This window comes from Cavia porcellus, unplaced genomic scaffold, assembly GCF_034190915.1.
Source record: "Cavia porcellus strain 051 isolate PalLab524CR breed Dunkin Hartley unplaced genomic scaffold, mCavPor4.1 scaffold_2, whole genome shotgun sequence".
In the NCBI taxonomy this organism is placed as follows: Eukaryota; Metazoa; Chordata; class Mammalia; order Rodentia; family Caviidae; genus Cavia; species Cavia porcellus.
In genome coordinates this window covers 27,315,169-27,331,547 of record NW_026947485.1, presented here as the reverse complement: position 1 = coordinate 27,331,547, position 16,379 = coordinate 27,315,169, and the positions used below count along the sequence as shown (strand labels likewise).

The 16,379-nt window shown below is 40.1% G+C and overlaps 1 protein-coding gene across 4 annotated transcripts in view; it reads left to right on the top strand.

Moving 5' to 3' along the window:
- Gsdme (gasdermin E) overlaps positions 1-16,379 on the top strand; it is a 61,167-nt gene that overhangs the window by 24,987 nt on the left and 19,801 nt on the right. For 3 of the 4 annotated variants that reach the window (XM_003467909.5, XM_005002834.4, XM_063239551.1), the window contains one exon: positions 13,702-13,873. The exons of the other annotated variant lie outside the window; for it this stretch is intronic. In XM_003467909.5, coding sequence (XP_003467957.1) covers positions 13,702-13,873 — 172 coding nt within the window. The remainder of the gene's footprint in view (positions 1-13,701; positions 13,874-16,379) is intronic. 4 annotated transcript variants of the gene reach the window in all.

Genomic DNA, 16,379 nt, shown 5'->3' with positions numbered 1-16,379 from the left:
AGTACACAAACTGGAACAGAATATAATCCATCTAAACAGAGCTGTGTGAGTAATGTGCGTTTTAAGTCCTGATATACTATTAATAATATCCTCTGCCTTCTTTTTTTAGGCTGTTCCTCCCCTTTCACTCCCACAGGGTGCACTGTGCATTTTGGGTCCCACCAACTCCCTTGGTTTTTAGATTGGGGGGCAACCTGGTATTTACCTAAGTAGTTCCAAACCTTGTCACTCCTGGACTTGATCTCAAGTTATATTCCTTTACCTACAAAAGCCCAAAGGTTTTCTTTTGTTATAGCTAAGTAGTTCTCTATTGCACATAAATATCCTGTCTTTCCAACCCATCTGCAGGTGCTGGTCGAATTGCCCCTATTTCTCTCTGGTTCCCTGTCACATAGAGCATTGTTTTTCTCATATTTGATTTTCAAGTCCCTTTTTCAGGTTAATTATATTTCCTATACAGAGCATCTCGGTGGACCCTACCTCCTGATCTACTCTGCCTGTGTTTTTTTTCTTTCCCTTTTAAAAAAGTGTATCAAGGCCATCTATGTTAGAGATTATAGCCAACCTTCTCTGCCTCATTTCTGCTATACTATTTTTCTGCCATTGGTTGTCTACTTTTCTCCTTCATTCCACTTTCTGCTCCATTCATTGAGGCCTCTCTGCCACTGTGCCTCATAGCCTGGTATTTTTTTCTCTCTCTCTAGAATGTCCTTTAGTATTCTCTATAGGGTTAGATTGGTGGTTGTGAATTACCCCAGTTCTTCTTTATCTTGGAAGCATCTTGTTTCTCCATTAATTTCTGTAGACAGTTTTTCAGGGTACATTAATCTGGGCTAGAAGTTATTTTCTTTCAAGGCTTGGAACACTTTGCTCCAAGTTCTTCTTGATATGATGGTCTGTGTCGAGAAGTCTGCCATAATTTTGATGGGTTTTCCTTCATAGGTGATCTATTTCTTTTCTCTGATGGCTTTTAATATTCTGTTCTTATATTGAATTTCTGGGATCTTGATTATTATATGTCTGGGTGTAGCTCTGTTTTGGCTGTAGGTGGCTGGAGTTCTGTATGCCTCATACATCTGAATATCATTTCCTTTTCCTATGCTTGGGAAGTTTTCCTTAATTATTTCTGTGAATAGCCTTTGCATTTCCTTTGTTTTTACTCCTCTTCTTCATTCACATTTTTTATTAAGTTATAGATCCTTTTGTCATCTTCTAGCCTTTGTATTGTTACTGCCTGTTTCCTTGTTATTTTTAAGAGATCTTTCCTTTCATGATGACACATTGCAAACCTGTCTTCAAGTTTTGATAGTCTATCCTTAGTTTTTTTCAGGCAGTTTTGCCAGATTTCAATGGAGTTTTTATTTCCTGGTAACCTCTTTGAGTCTGCATCATGTATTGTAGGTTTTCTTTATATTCTTCATCAAATGTTTCTCTCATTTTTTTTGTGTTCCTCCATTCTTCCATCTGTGTCTTGAGAGGTGCTTAGCATTTCTTTTATTAATCTTCTTACATCTTGCCTTACTTGAATTAATATTTCACTTCTGAGCTCATCTATGAGGTCCTGAAGATATCTCTTTATGCCCATGATGCCGTGTCTGATATTGCATGTTTGTTGCTCTCTGTCTCTTTTGTATTTACCTCTTCAGGATCAATATTCTCAGGGTTGGGGGTTGGGGGCTTTTTCTTATTTCTTTCTCTTGTCATGTTTTTGGTTTCTTCCATACAGGTGTATAGTGAAAGTCCTTTTCCTTGTTGGTTATTTTCTTCTGAAGCTAGGGATTTCTGCCCTCTCCAGTTTGCTGTTGATCACTGAGGTGCAAGCAGGGGCAGTATATGCTGGCCTCTTCCCTCCAGGCCAGTCAACCTTCGGGGGCCTTTACCACATTAGTGTTGCTGTGCATACAGAATTGGTTTGGGGTGACTCATTGGGTCCTGGCCAGGGGCGTGACCCAGGCCAAGCAGATCCCACCAATCTGGTCTGGGAAGGAAACAACCAACTGAAGTCACTGCCCTTCCTTGTTCCTGCCCGCCCTGCCCCATTCCAACATGTTGTCCAGTTGGTTGCCCCTTTTCCGTGAGAGGGTCTTATTCCCTGCACTAACTGTGGGTTAATGTAGGTGTCCACACTGGCTCTGTTCTCCACTGGGCTTGCGACCTCTGACTTCAGCGTGACCATGGCTCCAGTGAGTCGCAGCAGCACAAGTTTGGGCGGCTCTGGCAGATCTCAGCAGTGTGAGTTTGGGTGGCTCCAGCGAAAGTGCCATGGCTGCTAATCTTAGCTGCTGCAATGGTAGCCCCAGGACTGCATGTTTGACCAGCTCTTTTCTCTTTAGTTTCTTCCTGGGTTGAGAGGATCCATCTCCCTCTGTCTGACCTCTCCAAGATGTTTTATTCCAGCATCTGAGTTGTGTCTCTCAGGGAGCCTCTGTATGCTGCTGCTTACTGATCTGCCATCTTTGTGAGAGTCTTGTTACAGAGTTTTAAAAAGAGAGAATCGGGCTGGAGGTTTAGCTCAGTGGCATAAGCGCCTGCCTTGCAAGCAGGCAGTCATGAGTTCAATCCCCAGTATCGATAAAAAGGAAAAAGACAAAAAAAAAATGTTAAAAAAAAAGAGAGTATCACAGAAGACATCCTGTTGCAAGCAGTTTAACTCAAGTTTTCCATTAATTTTCAGTTGACACCTGTATCCTGCTTCTTTTGTTGAGCAGGTTAATTTTTCTCTTGTAGGTACAGCTCATTCTACTTTTCTCATGGGACTTATACCCTGAGTAATTTTCCATTTTTCTGAGTCAGATACAGGGCATTAGTTAAATGTAAGGCTCAAGATGGTGTCAGTTATGCCAAGCCAAAACATTATGCAGACTGACTCTTAATTGTGTTGGTTATATCCTTTTTTGTGCAGAAACTTCTATTTGATGAAGGCTGGTCTTCAATTCTCGGTGATCCTCCTGCTTCAGCCTCCTGAGTTCTGGGTTAACAGGCGTGCACTAGCACGCCAGGTTTGTTTGTAGCTTTTGAAAGAATCTCCAAATTGTTTTCTGTAGTGGTTGTACTAATTTACATTCTCACCAACAGTGAGAGTTCTTTTTTCTCAACATACTGGATGATGTTTGTGATTTTTTGATAGAAATTCTAACTGGGGAGAGATGACACCTTACTGAGGTTTTAATTTTCTTTTCCTGATTGGTGAGATTGAGCATTTTTTCATATATTTGGCCTTTATATATGTTCTATTGAAAAGTATCTATTTAGATCTTTAGCCTATTTTTATCAACTGTTTTTTTGGAGGGTTCAGCTCTTGGAGTTGCATGTATACTCTGGTTATGAATTCCCTTGTCTAATGAATTTGCACATATTTTCTGTATTATGCAGATTGACTCTTAATTCTGTTATTTCCTTTTTTGTGCAGAAACTTCTCTTTGATAAAAACCATTGTATATTTTTACTTTTGCTGCCACCAATGTGTTAAGTGTTTTCCCAATGTTTTCTAATAATAATTTCAGTTTCAGGTTTGACACTTAAGTCTTTGATCAATCAAGTTGATTTTTGTATAATTTTATTTTTCACATGTATATCAAATCCTGCAAGCATAATTATTAATATCTTGTCTCTACACTGTGGCTACTGTCTTTGTCAAAGTTCAATTGTCTGTCTGAATTAATTTTTGAGTTCTCTGTTTTGTTCCATTGGTGTATATATCTGTTTTGAAGCTAATACGATGTTGTTTTGATTATTGTAGCATTGTATTATGTTTTGAAGTCAGATATTGTCTTATATGTACCCTCATGGAATCAACCTTCCCCCCAGGATCACTTTGACTGTGCTGGGATTTTTGTGATTCAGTATGAATTACAGGGTTGATTTTTCTATTTCTTTATAGAAAATCGTGTGTTTATGAGAATGGCATTGAACCTATAGAGCTCTTTGGGAAGCAGGGACATTATAACAATAATGATTGTTGTGATCTATGAACATGGAATAACTGTTCTTTAAAATTATTTTTTGTCCTCCATAATTTCTTTTATCAGTAACTTTCCTTGTAGAGATCTTTTAATTTCTTGGTTAAATTTATTTATAAATATTTTATTTTTGAAGTTATTGTGATTGAAACTTCTTAATTTTTTTCAGTGACTTCATTATAGTTATATATAAATGCTACTATTCTTTGTTAATTTTGTTTTTAACTGTGCATCTTTCCTGATTTTGCTTATAAATTCTAATAGTTTTTGGAGGGAGTGTTTAGGTTTTTCTGTGTATGAAATCATGTCATTTGCAAATGGAATAATTTAACTTTTTGCTTTTCAATTTGGGAGCCCCTGCCTCTCTCTGTTGCCTAATTGCTGTTTCTGGGATTTCCAGTACTATATTAAGAAGGGTAAAAGTGGACATGTTTGCCTTGTTTCTTGTCTTAGAGGATATGCTTTCAGTATGATTGAATATGAGTTTTATGACCTTTAGTATTATGTTTCTTGTATACATACTTTTTTAGTGTTTTAATCATGAAGGGATGATTTGTTATATATATTTAGGTGAGCCCCTTATTGGTTACATACATATTTACTGTTGTTATATCTTTTTTTCCAAATTGATCCTTTTATCAATGTGTATAATGACTTTTGTCTCTTTAATGGGTCTGTGCCCCAGGGAAGGAAACCTGGGTCCTTTGTATTAAGCTACATTGAATGAATTTGGGAGTATTGCTTCCCTTTCAATTTCATTAAAGAGTCTGAAAAATAACAGCATTAGGTCTTGTGTGAATTTCTTGTAGAATTCAGTGAATCCATCAGAACCTGGGCTTTTCTTTGTTGGTAGGTTTTTAATTACACCTTTAATTTCATTGACTGATAATTGGTTTATTTAGATTATTTATATCTTCTTGATTCAGCTTTAGTGATTCATATGTATCTAAGAATCTATTTCTTCTGAGTTTTCCATTTTATTAGAATACAGTTTCTTTAAGTAGATATTGATCAGGATTTCTGCAGGATTCAATGTGATTTCACCTTTTTCATTCCTAATCGCATGGATTTGAGTGTTTCCTCTTTTTTTTTTTTTTGATAAGGTTGGTTAAGGGTTTGTCAATTTTATTTAATCTTTTGAAGAACCAACTCTTCCATTCATTGATTTTTTTGTATTATTTTCTTGGTCTCCATTGTATTAATTTCTGTTTTAACATTTGTAATTTCCTCTCTTGTATAAGCTTTGGGTTTGACTTGCTGTTTTTTTCTAGAAGCTTGAAGTTTAACATTAGGTTATTTATTTGAGCTCACTCTGTTTTTCTGATATGGGTATTTACTAGTATAAATTTCCCTCATAGGACTGCTTTCATTGTGTCTCAGAAGTATCTTATACTGGAATTTTTACTTAGTTGTTGAAACTCTAATTTCTTCTTTAGTTTCATCTGTGACTCATTCATTGTTCAGGAGCATGACTTAATTTCTATGTGTTTATGAAGTTCTTGTGATTTCTTCCACCATTGATTTCCAGTTTCATTGCACAATAGTCTGATAATATATAGTGATAATTTCAACCCCTTTGCATTTACTTAAGCATGTTCTATGAGTATGTGCTCTATTTTGGAGAATATCCTGTGTGTAGTTGAAAAGAATGTGTACTCTGATGTTATGAGATAGAACACTGTAGACATCTACTAAGTCCATTTGTTCAAGAGTGTGGTTCAATTTTGATATTTCTTTGTTGATTTCTTGTCTAGTTGATATATTTGTGAGTGGGGTACCGAGGCCCAGAATTACTACTGTATTAGTACTTACTTGATTTTTTTAATGTCTATTAATATTTGTCTTATATAGTTAAGTACTGGTATTTGGTGCATGTATATTTATGATTGTTATCTCTTCCTTGTGGATTGTTTGTTTCACAAGGACATAGTGACCTTTTTGTTCCTTTTGATCAGTGTTGAGTTGAAATCCATTTTGTATGCAAATAAAATAGCTACCCCTGATTTTTTCCATGTTCTGGCACTGTGAAATATTATTTTCCATTCTTTGGCTTTCAGTCTAAGAATTTCTTTTTGAAGTAAATGTGTTTTTCATATGCAGCATATTGTTGGATCTTGCTTCTTGATTTGTTTTGCCAGCCTGTTTCTTTTGGTGGGTGAATCAAAACCATTAACACTGATGGTTATAACTGATATGTATCAAGTTATCCTTGTCAGTGTTAGTTATTTTCCTGTTGTTGGTTCCCTTTTCTCCCAGTCTGTTTAATTGCTTGGCTTGATGGTGAATTAATTCTGTTGGGGTTTAAGGAGTTATAGCCTTTGTTATCTGTTTCTAGAATGTGCTTCAGAACATTTTGGAGTGCTGGTTTGGTATTTGTGAATTTCCTCAGGAATTCTTTGACATGAAAGTTTCTCATTTCTCCATCAATTTTGAAAGGTATTTTTTGGGGGTACATCAGTCTGGTTTGGAGGCTGTTATCTTTTAGGACTCAACATATTTCACTCCAAGTTCTCTTTGAGTTGAAGTTTATATGGAGGTTTGCTGTGATTCTGATGAGCTTTTCTTTATAGGTGATTTGTTTCTTTGCTCTCATAGCTTTTCATATTCTGTTGTTGTGTTGAATTTCTGAAATTGTGACTACTATATGCCTTGATGCAGATTTTTTTATTATGGTTAATTGGAGTTTTATATGCTTTTCTTATCTGTATATCAAATTACTTTTTTTCCTGCTTGGAAAGTTTTCTGCCATTACTTCTCTGAACAATTTTTTAATGTTATTTGTACTGTTACCTGCTTTTTCATTGACTCAGATCTATCTTGTTATTTTTCTTTGCATTATCTGACAGCTATTGGATTGATTTTTCATGGGCCCTAGCTATTTTTAAAAACCTTTCCTTTTGTGATCACTAATTGCAATCCTGTTTCCTATATCTGATATTCTGTCCTTATGTTGGCTCATTCTACTGCTTATATTTTCAATGGAATTTAATCTCCTGGAGATCTGTTTGAATCTGTTTTGTGGATTCCATTTCTTTCCTATGGTGGGCATTCATGATTTCCATCATTTTCCTAAGCTCTTTTATATTTTTATCTGTATCTGCTCTAGAATCACTAACCATGTCTTTCATTACAGTTACCATCTCTGTAGTTGTCTGAGAAATCATTTCTGTTTGATTTTTTTTTTTCTAGAGCTATATTCATCTGCCTTGTTACTTCCGCTTACCATTTCAGAGAGTCTAGGTGGGTGGCTTTCAAATTGTTCTACTTCATTGCTCCCTGGGTTCGCCTTTGGTGAGCTGGAAGTCTTGAGTTACATCTTGCCTAAGTGTCTTCTTATTGTCTATTTTTTAAAGTTTAATTCCTGGGTTGATGCTTATAAATTGTTTATGACTAGTAGCTTTATTGCTAGTATTTAGAATCTTAGGAAATGATTACTTCTCAGAGATGTCTTCCAGTTGTAGCTGGCTTTTGAGTTTGAGTCTGTTGCAGGATACTTCCTCTTCAACTTATTGTAAATGAGTAGTTTCTGTATATTTGGCTTAACCCCTGATTTTTTGGTACTGGCCTGTAGTATTTTTTATGATCCTTGGACAATCTCAATCTTGGAATACCAGGAAGAACAATGGATTAGAATAAGTATGTGGTTAAAATAGTAAAATCACCAAAAATAGTAGCATCAAACATAAGCCTAGAAAGTGACAAACTGTGGTAATTATTAATTTGCCACCTTTAACAATATAAACTAGATTTGTGGTTATATGACAAAATTAAAAACAAATTAGAAAATTGTATATAGTAAACATGTCCTAAATATGGTGATTTTATGCTCAGGGGACAAAATTTAAAAGGGTGTAGACAGAAAAACAGAGAAGTAGAAGAGATTAGAAGTAAGGCTGAAGGACTAAGGAAGATTTTGCAAACTTTGAGAAACTGGAGAAGAAGACAGGAAGGAAAGAGAGAAGAAAAAAATAAGAGCAGAACCAAAAAACCCCTAGAAACAATGTTCACACTCATATGAAAACAAGAACAATAAAGAAAAAAGAAAACAAGACAAAAACAGAAGGGAGAGGAAAAAAGAAGAAAATAAGAAAAAAATCTATTTCAAGACATATCTCTGCTGTCACTGGTAGACAAAGTGGGAAGACAGAGTCCAGATCCATGGTGATTAATCCAGGTAAGCGGGCTGTCGATTTATGGCAGGATAGTGGATAATCCCAGCAAGCTTGCACCTTTAGTTCCATGGAAGTTTAGGCTGGTTGATGGCTGTAAGGTTGGAATCAGACTTTTTCAGTTTGCAATGTGCCTCCTACCAGCTTGTACTCATCTCCCTCTAGTCCTGAACTCACTCCTTTGACTTCCTCCCTACCTAACTCAGCTCTGCCTCACCCTAGGAGCTGCTAGATGCTGTGAATTCTGAGCTCATTTGGCCTCTCCACAAGAGCACCCTCTTGTAGGGCACATCTGAACCTGAATAACCCAGCAGCCACTGTACTCCGTTGTGTCAGCTGGTTTGTTCCACCGGTGCACTTCTCCACGGAGTCCTCTGTGCTCCCCAGTAGTCACTGTGTGTCTGCAGGTCTGAGGTGCCCCTCTACATGGTGGGTTAGGGCTCAGGGAGAAAGTGCTGCTTGCCACCTCCTCCTTGGCTGAAGTCTCTTTCTTTCCTTCCCTGTGGGCTGCACTCTTTACTCAGATCCTCTCCTTTCCCCTCCCTCCCCCTCCCCCGCCTTCCTCCTCCTCCTCCTTCTCCTTGTCTTCCTTTTCTTCGTCTTCTTTTCTTCTTCCTCTTCCTTTCCCTTCTCTTCCCCCTCCTTCTCCTTCTCCTCTTCCTTTTTTTCCTCTTTTTTTGGTCAGACTTGGTTAATTAAAACACAAGTTCAGAAATTCTTTTGTTTATTCTACTTTGTTTTGGAAGTTTTCAGTTGTATTTTTATAACATTCGTTGAAATTTTTGTTCTAGGTTTTTGATTTATTAATGATTTCTCTCTGATGTTTTCACTTGCATTCTGAATTGTTTTTCTCATTTTTTTTAATATCATTTATCCATATTCTGCATCTCATTGATTTCCTTTAGAATTATTATTTTAAATTTGTTTTAAGCATTTTTCTAGATTTCCTTAAAATTGAGATCTATTTCTGGGGAATTATTGCTTTCCTTTGCATATCTCATTTTCTTTTCCAATTTTATTATGTCCTTTTTCGATGTTTTTGCATCTAGCATAATGTTCCCCTCTTCCAGTTTTATGAAGTGTCTTTTATAAGAAAATGTTTTTTGGGCCAGGGATTTAGCTCAGCAGTATAAGCATCTGCCTGGCAAGTGAGAATTCATGATTTTGATACTTGGGACCAAAAAAAAATTTTTTTTTCGTTTAGATAGGATATAGGTTGTCAACTGACTTTGGCCATATCCAGCTCAAAATCATAGCTTCTGTGTAATTTCATGTTTGATTTATGTCAACAGTGGTCAGGAGTCCCTTGTTAGTCTAGAACACAGCCCTTATGGAGGCAGTTGTGAGACTTCACAGTGGCTGAGTTTTTGGAAAGGCAGTGCTTCAGGCTCCACAGGGTTGACCCTTTATGGCACTGGGGCTTGAAACTCCCACAGTCTGAGTGGTGTAGAGTGCGCACAGGATAGTTCCCAGGCCTCTCAGGACATGTACAAGGAACACTAAGCATTGTGGCACCAGCAGACATGATCCACAGAATCTCAGGGGGACCTTCCTCAGGCCTCAGTGGAAATGTGAGAGACTCCTGGGGTTGTGGCAGCAGCTGTAGTTCTGGAGACACAGGATGAGATGGGACCCTTTCTGGATCCAATGGGATGAGCACAGATGATGCTTGGGTTGATGCTGTAACCATGGTCTTGACATTTTGAAACACAAAAGGAACCTTCCTAAGTCCTTTGGGGCAAATAATATTGATGAAGGGGATGATGGTACTGTTAGCTACTTTTCTGAAACTGTGAGACCCAAATGACACCCTTCACAGGTTCCAAAGGACAGCATACAAGTGATGCCAAGACTTTTGGCACCAGCAGCTGACCGTGTCCCTAAGTCTTCTGGATTATGTGCAGGTGATGTTTTGGTTTGGTGCTGGTACCTGTACTCTGGAGGTGTAGCACACATGGGAGTCCATTTGTAGGTGCTCTGAGTTGAGCAGGTACTAGGGCTTGAGGTTTTAGAATCTGTGGTCCTGGAGCTGAAGCACGTGGTGGGAGGTGCCCTAGATTATATGATCGATCTCTCTTGTAGAGAAGGCTTATTGTGCTGATAGCTTCAGTTCTGGAGCTGCAGAACAGGGGTGTGACTGTCCCCTCATCCTCTGGGATGAGGCTGGGGGATGCGAAGGATTTTACACCAGCAGCTGCAGTGCTGAGGCGGTAGGCTGGGGAGGGACCATCCTTGGTTCCCGCAGGTCCAGTATGGGTGGGACTCAGGCTTGTGGCTACGGCAGCTGGTGGTCTTGAAGCTCCAGAAAGTAAACGGGGGCTGTTTTATGCCCAGTGAAGCATGCAGTAGCTCAAACTTCTGATAGTGTCAGGGAGCTGGCTGCTGGCCCTTAAGGTAATATGGCACCTACCAGCTTTCGTTCTGGGGGTTGGAGAAGACCCAAAGTAGGTTTCTTCTTTGGAGCAGAGCAGGGGTGCTGCTCTCAGACCAGCCAGCTCCCCACACTGGAGCTGAGACTGGTATGCCTTTCCAGTTAGGACCGCTGTCCTGCTGTCCTGCTGCTGTGATCAGGATTGCTGGCACTTGCTATTTACCTTTTCCTTGCAGTGCTATGTTCTTTGCCCCAGGTCAGGAGCAGAAGTTAAAATTGCAAACTGCTTTCTCTTTTCTCTAGGTTTCTCAGGTTGTCCTTCTGGCTCTCTACCCTGTTTAGGTTCCTATTACTTCTATGTTAATTTCTAGCATCCTCCCTCACTTTCCTTGAAAGTCAGTTTTCTTTTCCATGTTAGCACTTTTGCTTTTGTGGTGCTGAGAACTCGGCCTCACACATGGTAGGCAGTTGCTCTACCGCTGGGCTGTGTCCTCAGTCCTTAGCAGTTTTTAATGAGGATTGTATGTGAGTATATTGTTTCTACATCTTCTCAATTGTTTCTTCTTATGTTTGCCCTTTTCCTTTCCTGGTTGACCAAATTTGCTTGTCTGTTTAGGGATCTTCTCGTAGCCTTTGTCCAGTTTTAGTTCAGTGATAGCCACCTTGCAGGGGTGATATTTGTGTCTTTGTCTTCTTCCCCCTGTACCTGCTAGATGCATATTTCTTTTTGTGAATCTAGACACCTTTGCTAATATGCCCACCTTAATACTTCACCCTTTCCAGTTGGCATGATGGAGCATTGTAGTTTTGTCTTGGCTGTCGAGGAGGAGAGGAAGAAATTCTTGCAAATGTGGGAGGGGAAACTGAAAAGTTTTTCATGGTTTTTGTTTTGGTCAGAAGTCACAAGGGGATCAAGCTTTGTGTTGGTAACTGCTGCTTCAACAATGGCTGAACAATGGAAGAAATCTGCTTACCTACCATTTCTTTTTCTTTTCTTTTGAGACTGTCTTGATCTTTAGTTTACGTTAAACTCACAGCGTTCCTCCTGCATCAGCCTTGCAAGTGCTAGGATTTACAGGCATGCGCCACAAGCCCAGTTTACCTACCATTGTTTAAGCCAGACTACTGACCCTCATTTGCCTCTTTCTATATGCTGTGTCTCTTTCACTCAGGTGCGTCCACATACGGAGACATTCGTTAATGCAATAGGCAAAAGGGGGAAAAAGAGATAACATGTTTTCTGTATTTATTTGCTCTAAAAATATTTATTGGGTCCTTCCTGTACACCAGGTGCTGATGCGGTCCTGAGATATGCAGTGTCCATGAATGGTCTCTACCTCTATGAAGCTTATATCTAGTCAATGAGCAAGTAAAGGAATGAGTTAAAAAAATACTGGTGTGGAAATATGCTTTCTAGATAAGTGTGCTTAGGCTGTGATAGTGTGACAGGGCTGTCACTGTATGCAGAGTGTGTGAGGGGAGAAGTGACAAATACATCCAGGAGATGCGGCAGCTGGGGACAAAATGCATAGGCCACAATTGGGCTTGTGCCTTGTGTGCTTAAGGCACAAGAAGAAGCTGGCAGGTAAGGCCTGGGGAAGGAGATAGGACTAGGTCATGGAGCCCTTGCAGCCTGGGTGAATGACCGAGACAGGATGTAGCCACTGACAGCTTTTAAACAAGAGAACAGCATGAAGATGGCCCTCTGACCCAGGTCCCAAGAGTTCCTAATGGTGACTTTGCTCTGTGAATCTCATGACAAATGTGGGAAATCTGGAGTGCCCATACAGCACTTAATTCTGCTGGTTGTATGCAATTAGCATGTGTGTCTGGTTTTAAAATTTATCTTTCCTTTTTTATTGTGATTAAAACATACACAAAGCCTAAAATTTGGGATTTTAAAGCATATGGTGCAGTAGTATTAAGTGCATTCATGCTGTTGGGCAGCTGTCACTACTATGCATTTGTAGCACTGTTTTTCCCCCTCAAACCAGAACTCTGTAGCCGTTAATGATTTCCCATTTCTTCACCCCTCAACTCCTGATAACCTCTCGTCTTTCTGTCACTATGATTTTGCCTATTCTAGATATTTCATGTATATGGAATCATACAATATTTGTCCTTTTATGCGTGGCTTATGTCACTTGATATATTGTCATTAAAGCTCAACTGGGTTGTAGCATGTGTCAAAATCTCATTCCTTTCTGTGGGTGTGTCACATTTTGGTGTCATTCATGTGTTGGTCATGTGTCCACCCTAGGCAGGTTAGTACATTAGAAAGCCTTTCCAGAGACTTCCTCTGGCTAGTGGACACATTCCCAAGTCTGGAGAATCTGAGTGCGTCTGGCCTAGTGTCCTGTCCCTGTGTGTGGTTTGGGATGGGCCCCGAGTTTCACGAGGTAATTGGCCATGAGCCGCCCTAAAACCCAGTATAAACCCTGATGCTTTCCATGCTGACTCCATTCTCCTTTGGTTCCTTCCCCTGACGGTATAGATATACCAATGAATGAGACTCCGCAGAGCTTATTTCTTCATTTGCTCCCAAGCACAGAATCATTTTCTGCAAATAGAAATGTAGCCTGCTTTTGAAATGCTGCTGAATTTCTCCTGGCTGAGATGGGCAGGGGGAAGCCCAACATCTCTGCTGGGCGACCCCGGAAGGCCATGCCAGACTGGCCTGAGAGCTTCTCTGTGCATGAAGTGCCACCAAAACCCTTCTTAAAGGTCACACAGTTCTCCTGCTGTTAGGCTGAGACATTCCTGTGTAATTGAAATCTAATTTCCTTTTAGCTACTTGTGCTTGAAGCCTCCCCTAACCCCACAATGTCCCTGTGCTTCCTGGGCTCTAGCTGTGGTATCAGTCACCCCTCAGCCCTCCTGTGGCTCAGAGCAGCTGGATTGCTTATCCCCTGTGGATTGGTTTTCTTTCCTTTTTTCCTTGGAAGCAGCACCTTGTTTGACAGAGAATCTCCTTCCCTCTGGCATCCAGGTTGGCCCCTCAGAGCTGATTTGCTGTGGCCTCGGGAGAGTTTGGTTGATGCCTTTTAGGACAACCTGTCTCCTTTTTCACCAAGAAATCAACAAACTGGCTGTCACCTGTTCCCCTCTCAGCTACCAGCTGTGTAAGAGGAGAAAGTCTTACTGTATCCATCCCCCCAGCCCCCAAGACACTGGGCTACTCATGGCCATTTTTGTTTTTCAGAACAATAAACCTGAAAAACCCCATGCTCCAGCAGGTGCTAGAGAGAAGGAATGAGGTCCTGTGTGTCCTGACGCAGAAGATCGTGACAACGCAGAAGTGTGTGATATCTGAGCATGTTCAGATTGAGGAGAAGTGTGGTGGCGTGGTAGGGATCCACACCAAGATAGTGCAGGTGTGTATGGCCGGGGCACGCAAGCCAAGACCACAGCACCAGTGCTGTCCAGGCTGCGGGGACTTCCGTCTGGGGTCTTTTCGGATGGTGCCTTCATTAGCCAGAAGTCTTTCTTTACTGTAACGCATTAGCAGAAATACAAGTCAAATTGGCTTGTGCAATGGCGACATTTGGGGCAATGTGGCTTCAGTCACTGCTGGGCCCAGGTCTCAAGGATGTGGACTGCCTTCCTTACCGAGCTTGGTCCTTCAGACAGTCTCTCACCTGGTGGTGCAGGCAGCTCCAGGTTGTCATTAGATTTGCTGCAGTCTCGGGGGCCTTGAAGGCGAATACCTGAATCAAATGGAATTTCTAGTTTTATTTTTTTAATGAGTCTCTTCACTGAGTTCCAAAATGGTTATACTGGTTACATGCTCACTAGTAATGTGGAAGGGTTCCTTTCCCTGCACAGTCTTGCTAGCATTTGTTAGCATTTGAATTCTTGATGAGAGCTATATTTTTTAGAGTAAGATAATATCTCAATGTTGTCTTATTTTTACATTTCTCTAATGGCCAGAAATGCTGAACATTTTTTCATGATTTACTGGCTGTTTTTCTTTTGAGAAGTGTCTATTCACTTCAAGATGCCCACTTTTTGATTATTTTGAGGGCTCTAATTTGTGAGTTCTCTATTGTAGATACCAGTCCTCTGTCTGAGAAATAGCTGGCAAAATTTTTTCCCTTCATGTAGGTTATCTTTCACTCTTATTAATAGTTTTCCTTGTTGTGCAGAATCTTTTTAATTTTGTATGATTCCATTTATTGATTGTTGGTGCTATTTCTTGTATAACTGAGGTTCTATTCAGAAGACCCTTTCAATTTCTGTATCTTTAAAGAATTTTACCTAATTTTATCTTTCAGCAGGTTTAGTGTTTCTGTTTTAACATTTAGATCTTTGATCCATTTTGATTTTAGTGTAGTGTCTGGTGAGAGCTATGGGTATAGATTCAATCTTCTGCATATGGAATGCCAGTTTTCCCAGTATCATTTGGTAAGGAGGCAATGTTTCTATCAGCGTAAATTTTTGGCCCTTTGGTCACAGATCAGGTAACTAAATGTGCGTGGAATTGTTTCAGCATTATCTGTTCTGATCCACTGATCCTTATGTCTTTTGTTTTGTTTTGCCAATATCATGATTCTTTTATCACTGTAACTTTGTAGTAGAACTTGAATTCTGGGATTGTGATGCCTCCTGCTTTTTGGTCTTATTGCCCAGGATCGCATTCCTTATTCTGAGTCTCTTCTATTTCCATAGAAATTTTAGGGTTGCTTTCTCCACTTCTATGAGGAAGGCTGCTGGTATTTTGGTCGGGATTGTGTTAAACCTAGGCGTGAGTTTTAGGATTATGCCATTGTAATGGTACTGATTCTGCATATCCAGGAACAGGGGATATCTTTCCATTTTCTGATGTCCTTTACAATCTCCTTTTTCAGAATGCTGTAGTTTTCATTATTAAGGTCCTTCATTTTCTTGGTTAGGTTAATTCCTAAGTATTTAATTTTCCTTGATGCTGTTATGAATGGTATTGTTTCCCTCATTTCTTTGCTGGAGAGTTAATTGTTGGCATATAGGAACACTATCGATTTTTGAGTGCTGAATTCTGCTACAATAATGAATTTGTTCACATCTGACTCCTGTGACTGTCTCTCCCCTAGGTGCTGTGGGAGAGTTAAACTGGGAATTTGCAAAGTTGTCTTTTAGTTGTTCAACACCTTCCTGAAAGGTGCCTGATTACGCACTCTGTGGCGGTGAGCGGGTGCCACCCTCACTGCTGCCCCTGTGTGGAAGGAGTCATCTTGGACCAAAACCTGTGCTGCTTTTGCAGTTTGCATCCCTAGTCTCCTCCTGGGCCTGGTTCTCAGGCTTGGTCTGTTTCTTCCTGAAGCTGCTGAGCCTGGGCACTTACTTTACATTTGTGGAGGCTCCCCCTTCTCCCCCCAGCTTCCAGCCCCTCCGTTCTTTTGTCTGCAGTGTGGCCCATATCACCAGTTTCTCTGTAACATTAATTTTCCTGTCAATTCCTTTCTGATTCCCACTGAGCTACTTTTTTTTCTCTTCAGTAAGTTATTTTCTGGGTGTCTGGATTCCAGAACTCAGGCTGATCTTGCTGCTAATCACTAGTCTGCCATTTTCCAAGAGATCATGCCTCATTTTCTTAGCAATTTCCTTCTTTAGGTACCTTTTGGCTTTTTCTAGATGACCTGGGAAGTTGGTGTAGATGTAGTCTGGAGCTGAGGACTGTTTGATGCCAGCACATGGCCTGGCTGGATAGCAGTAGGGACAGAGGTACCCAATGAGGGTACCTCTCACCCTGTAAGATTCCTACCCATGGGCACCACCCGTGGGAGTGAGGAAGCCCCTTGAGAGTCACGAGCCCTCCCAGTGTTTCTTGATCTAAACTGACACACTTTAATCAGTAGTGTTGTTAAAAATAGTTCCATATTCTCCAGTATATGGCCAACAAAA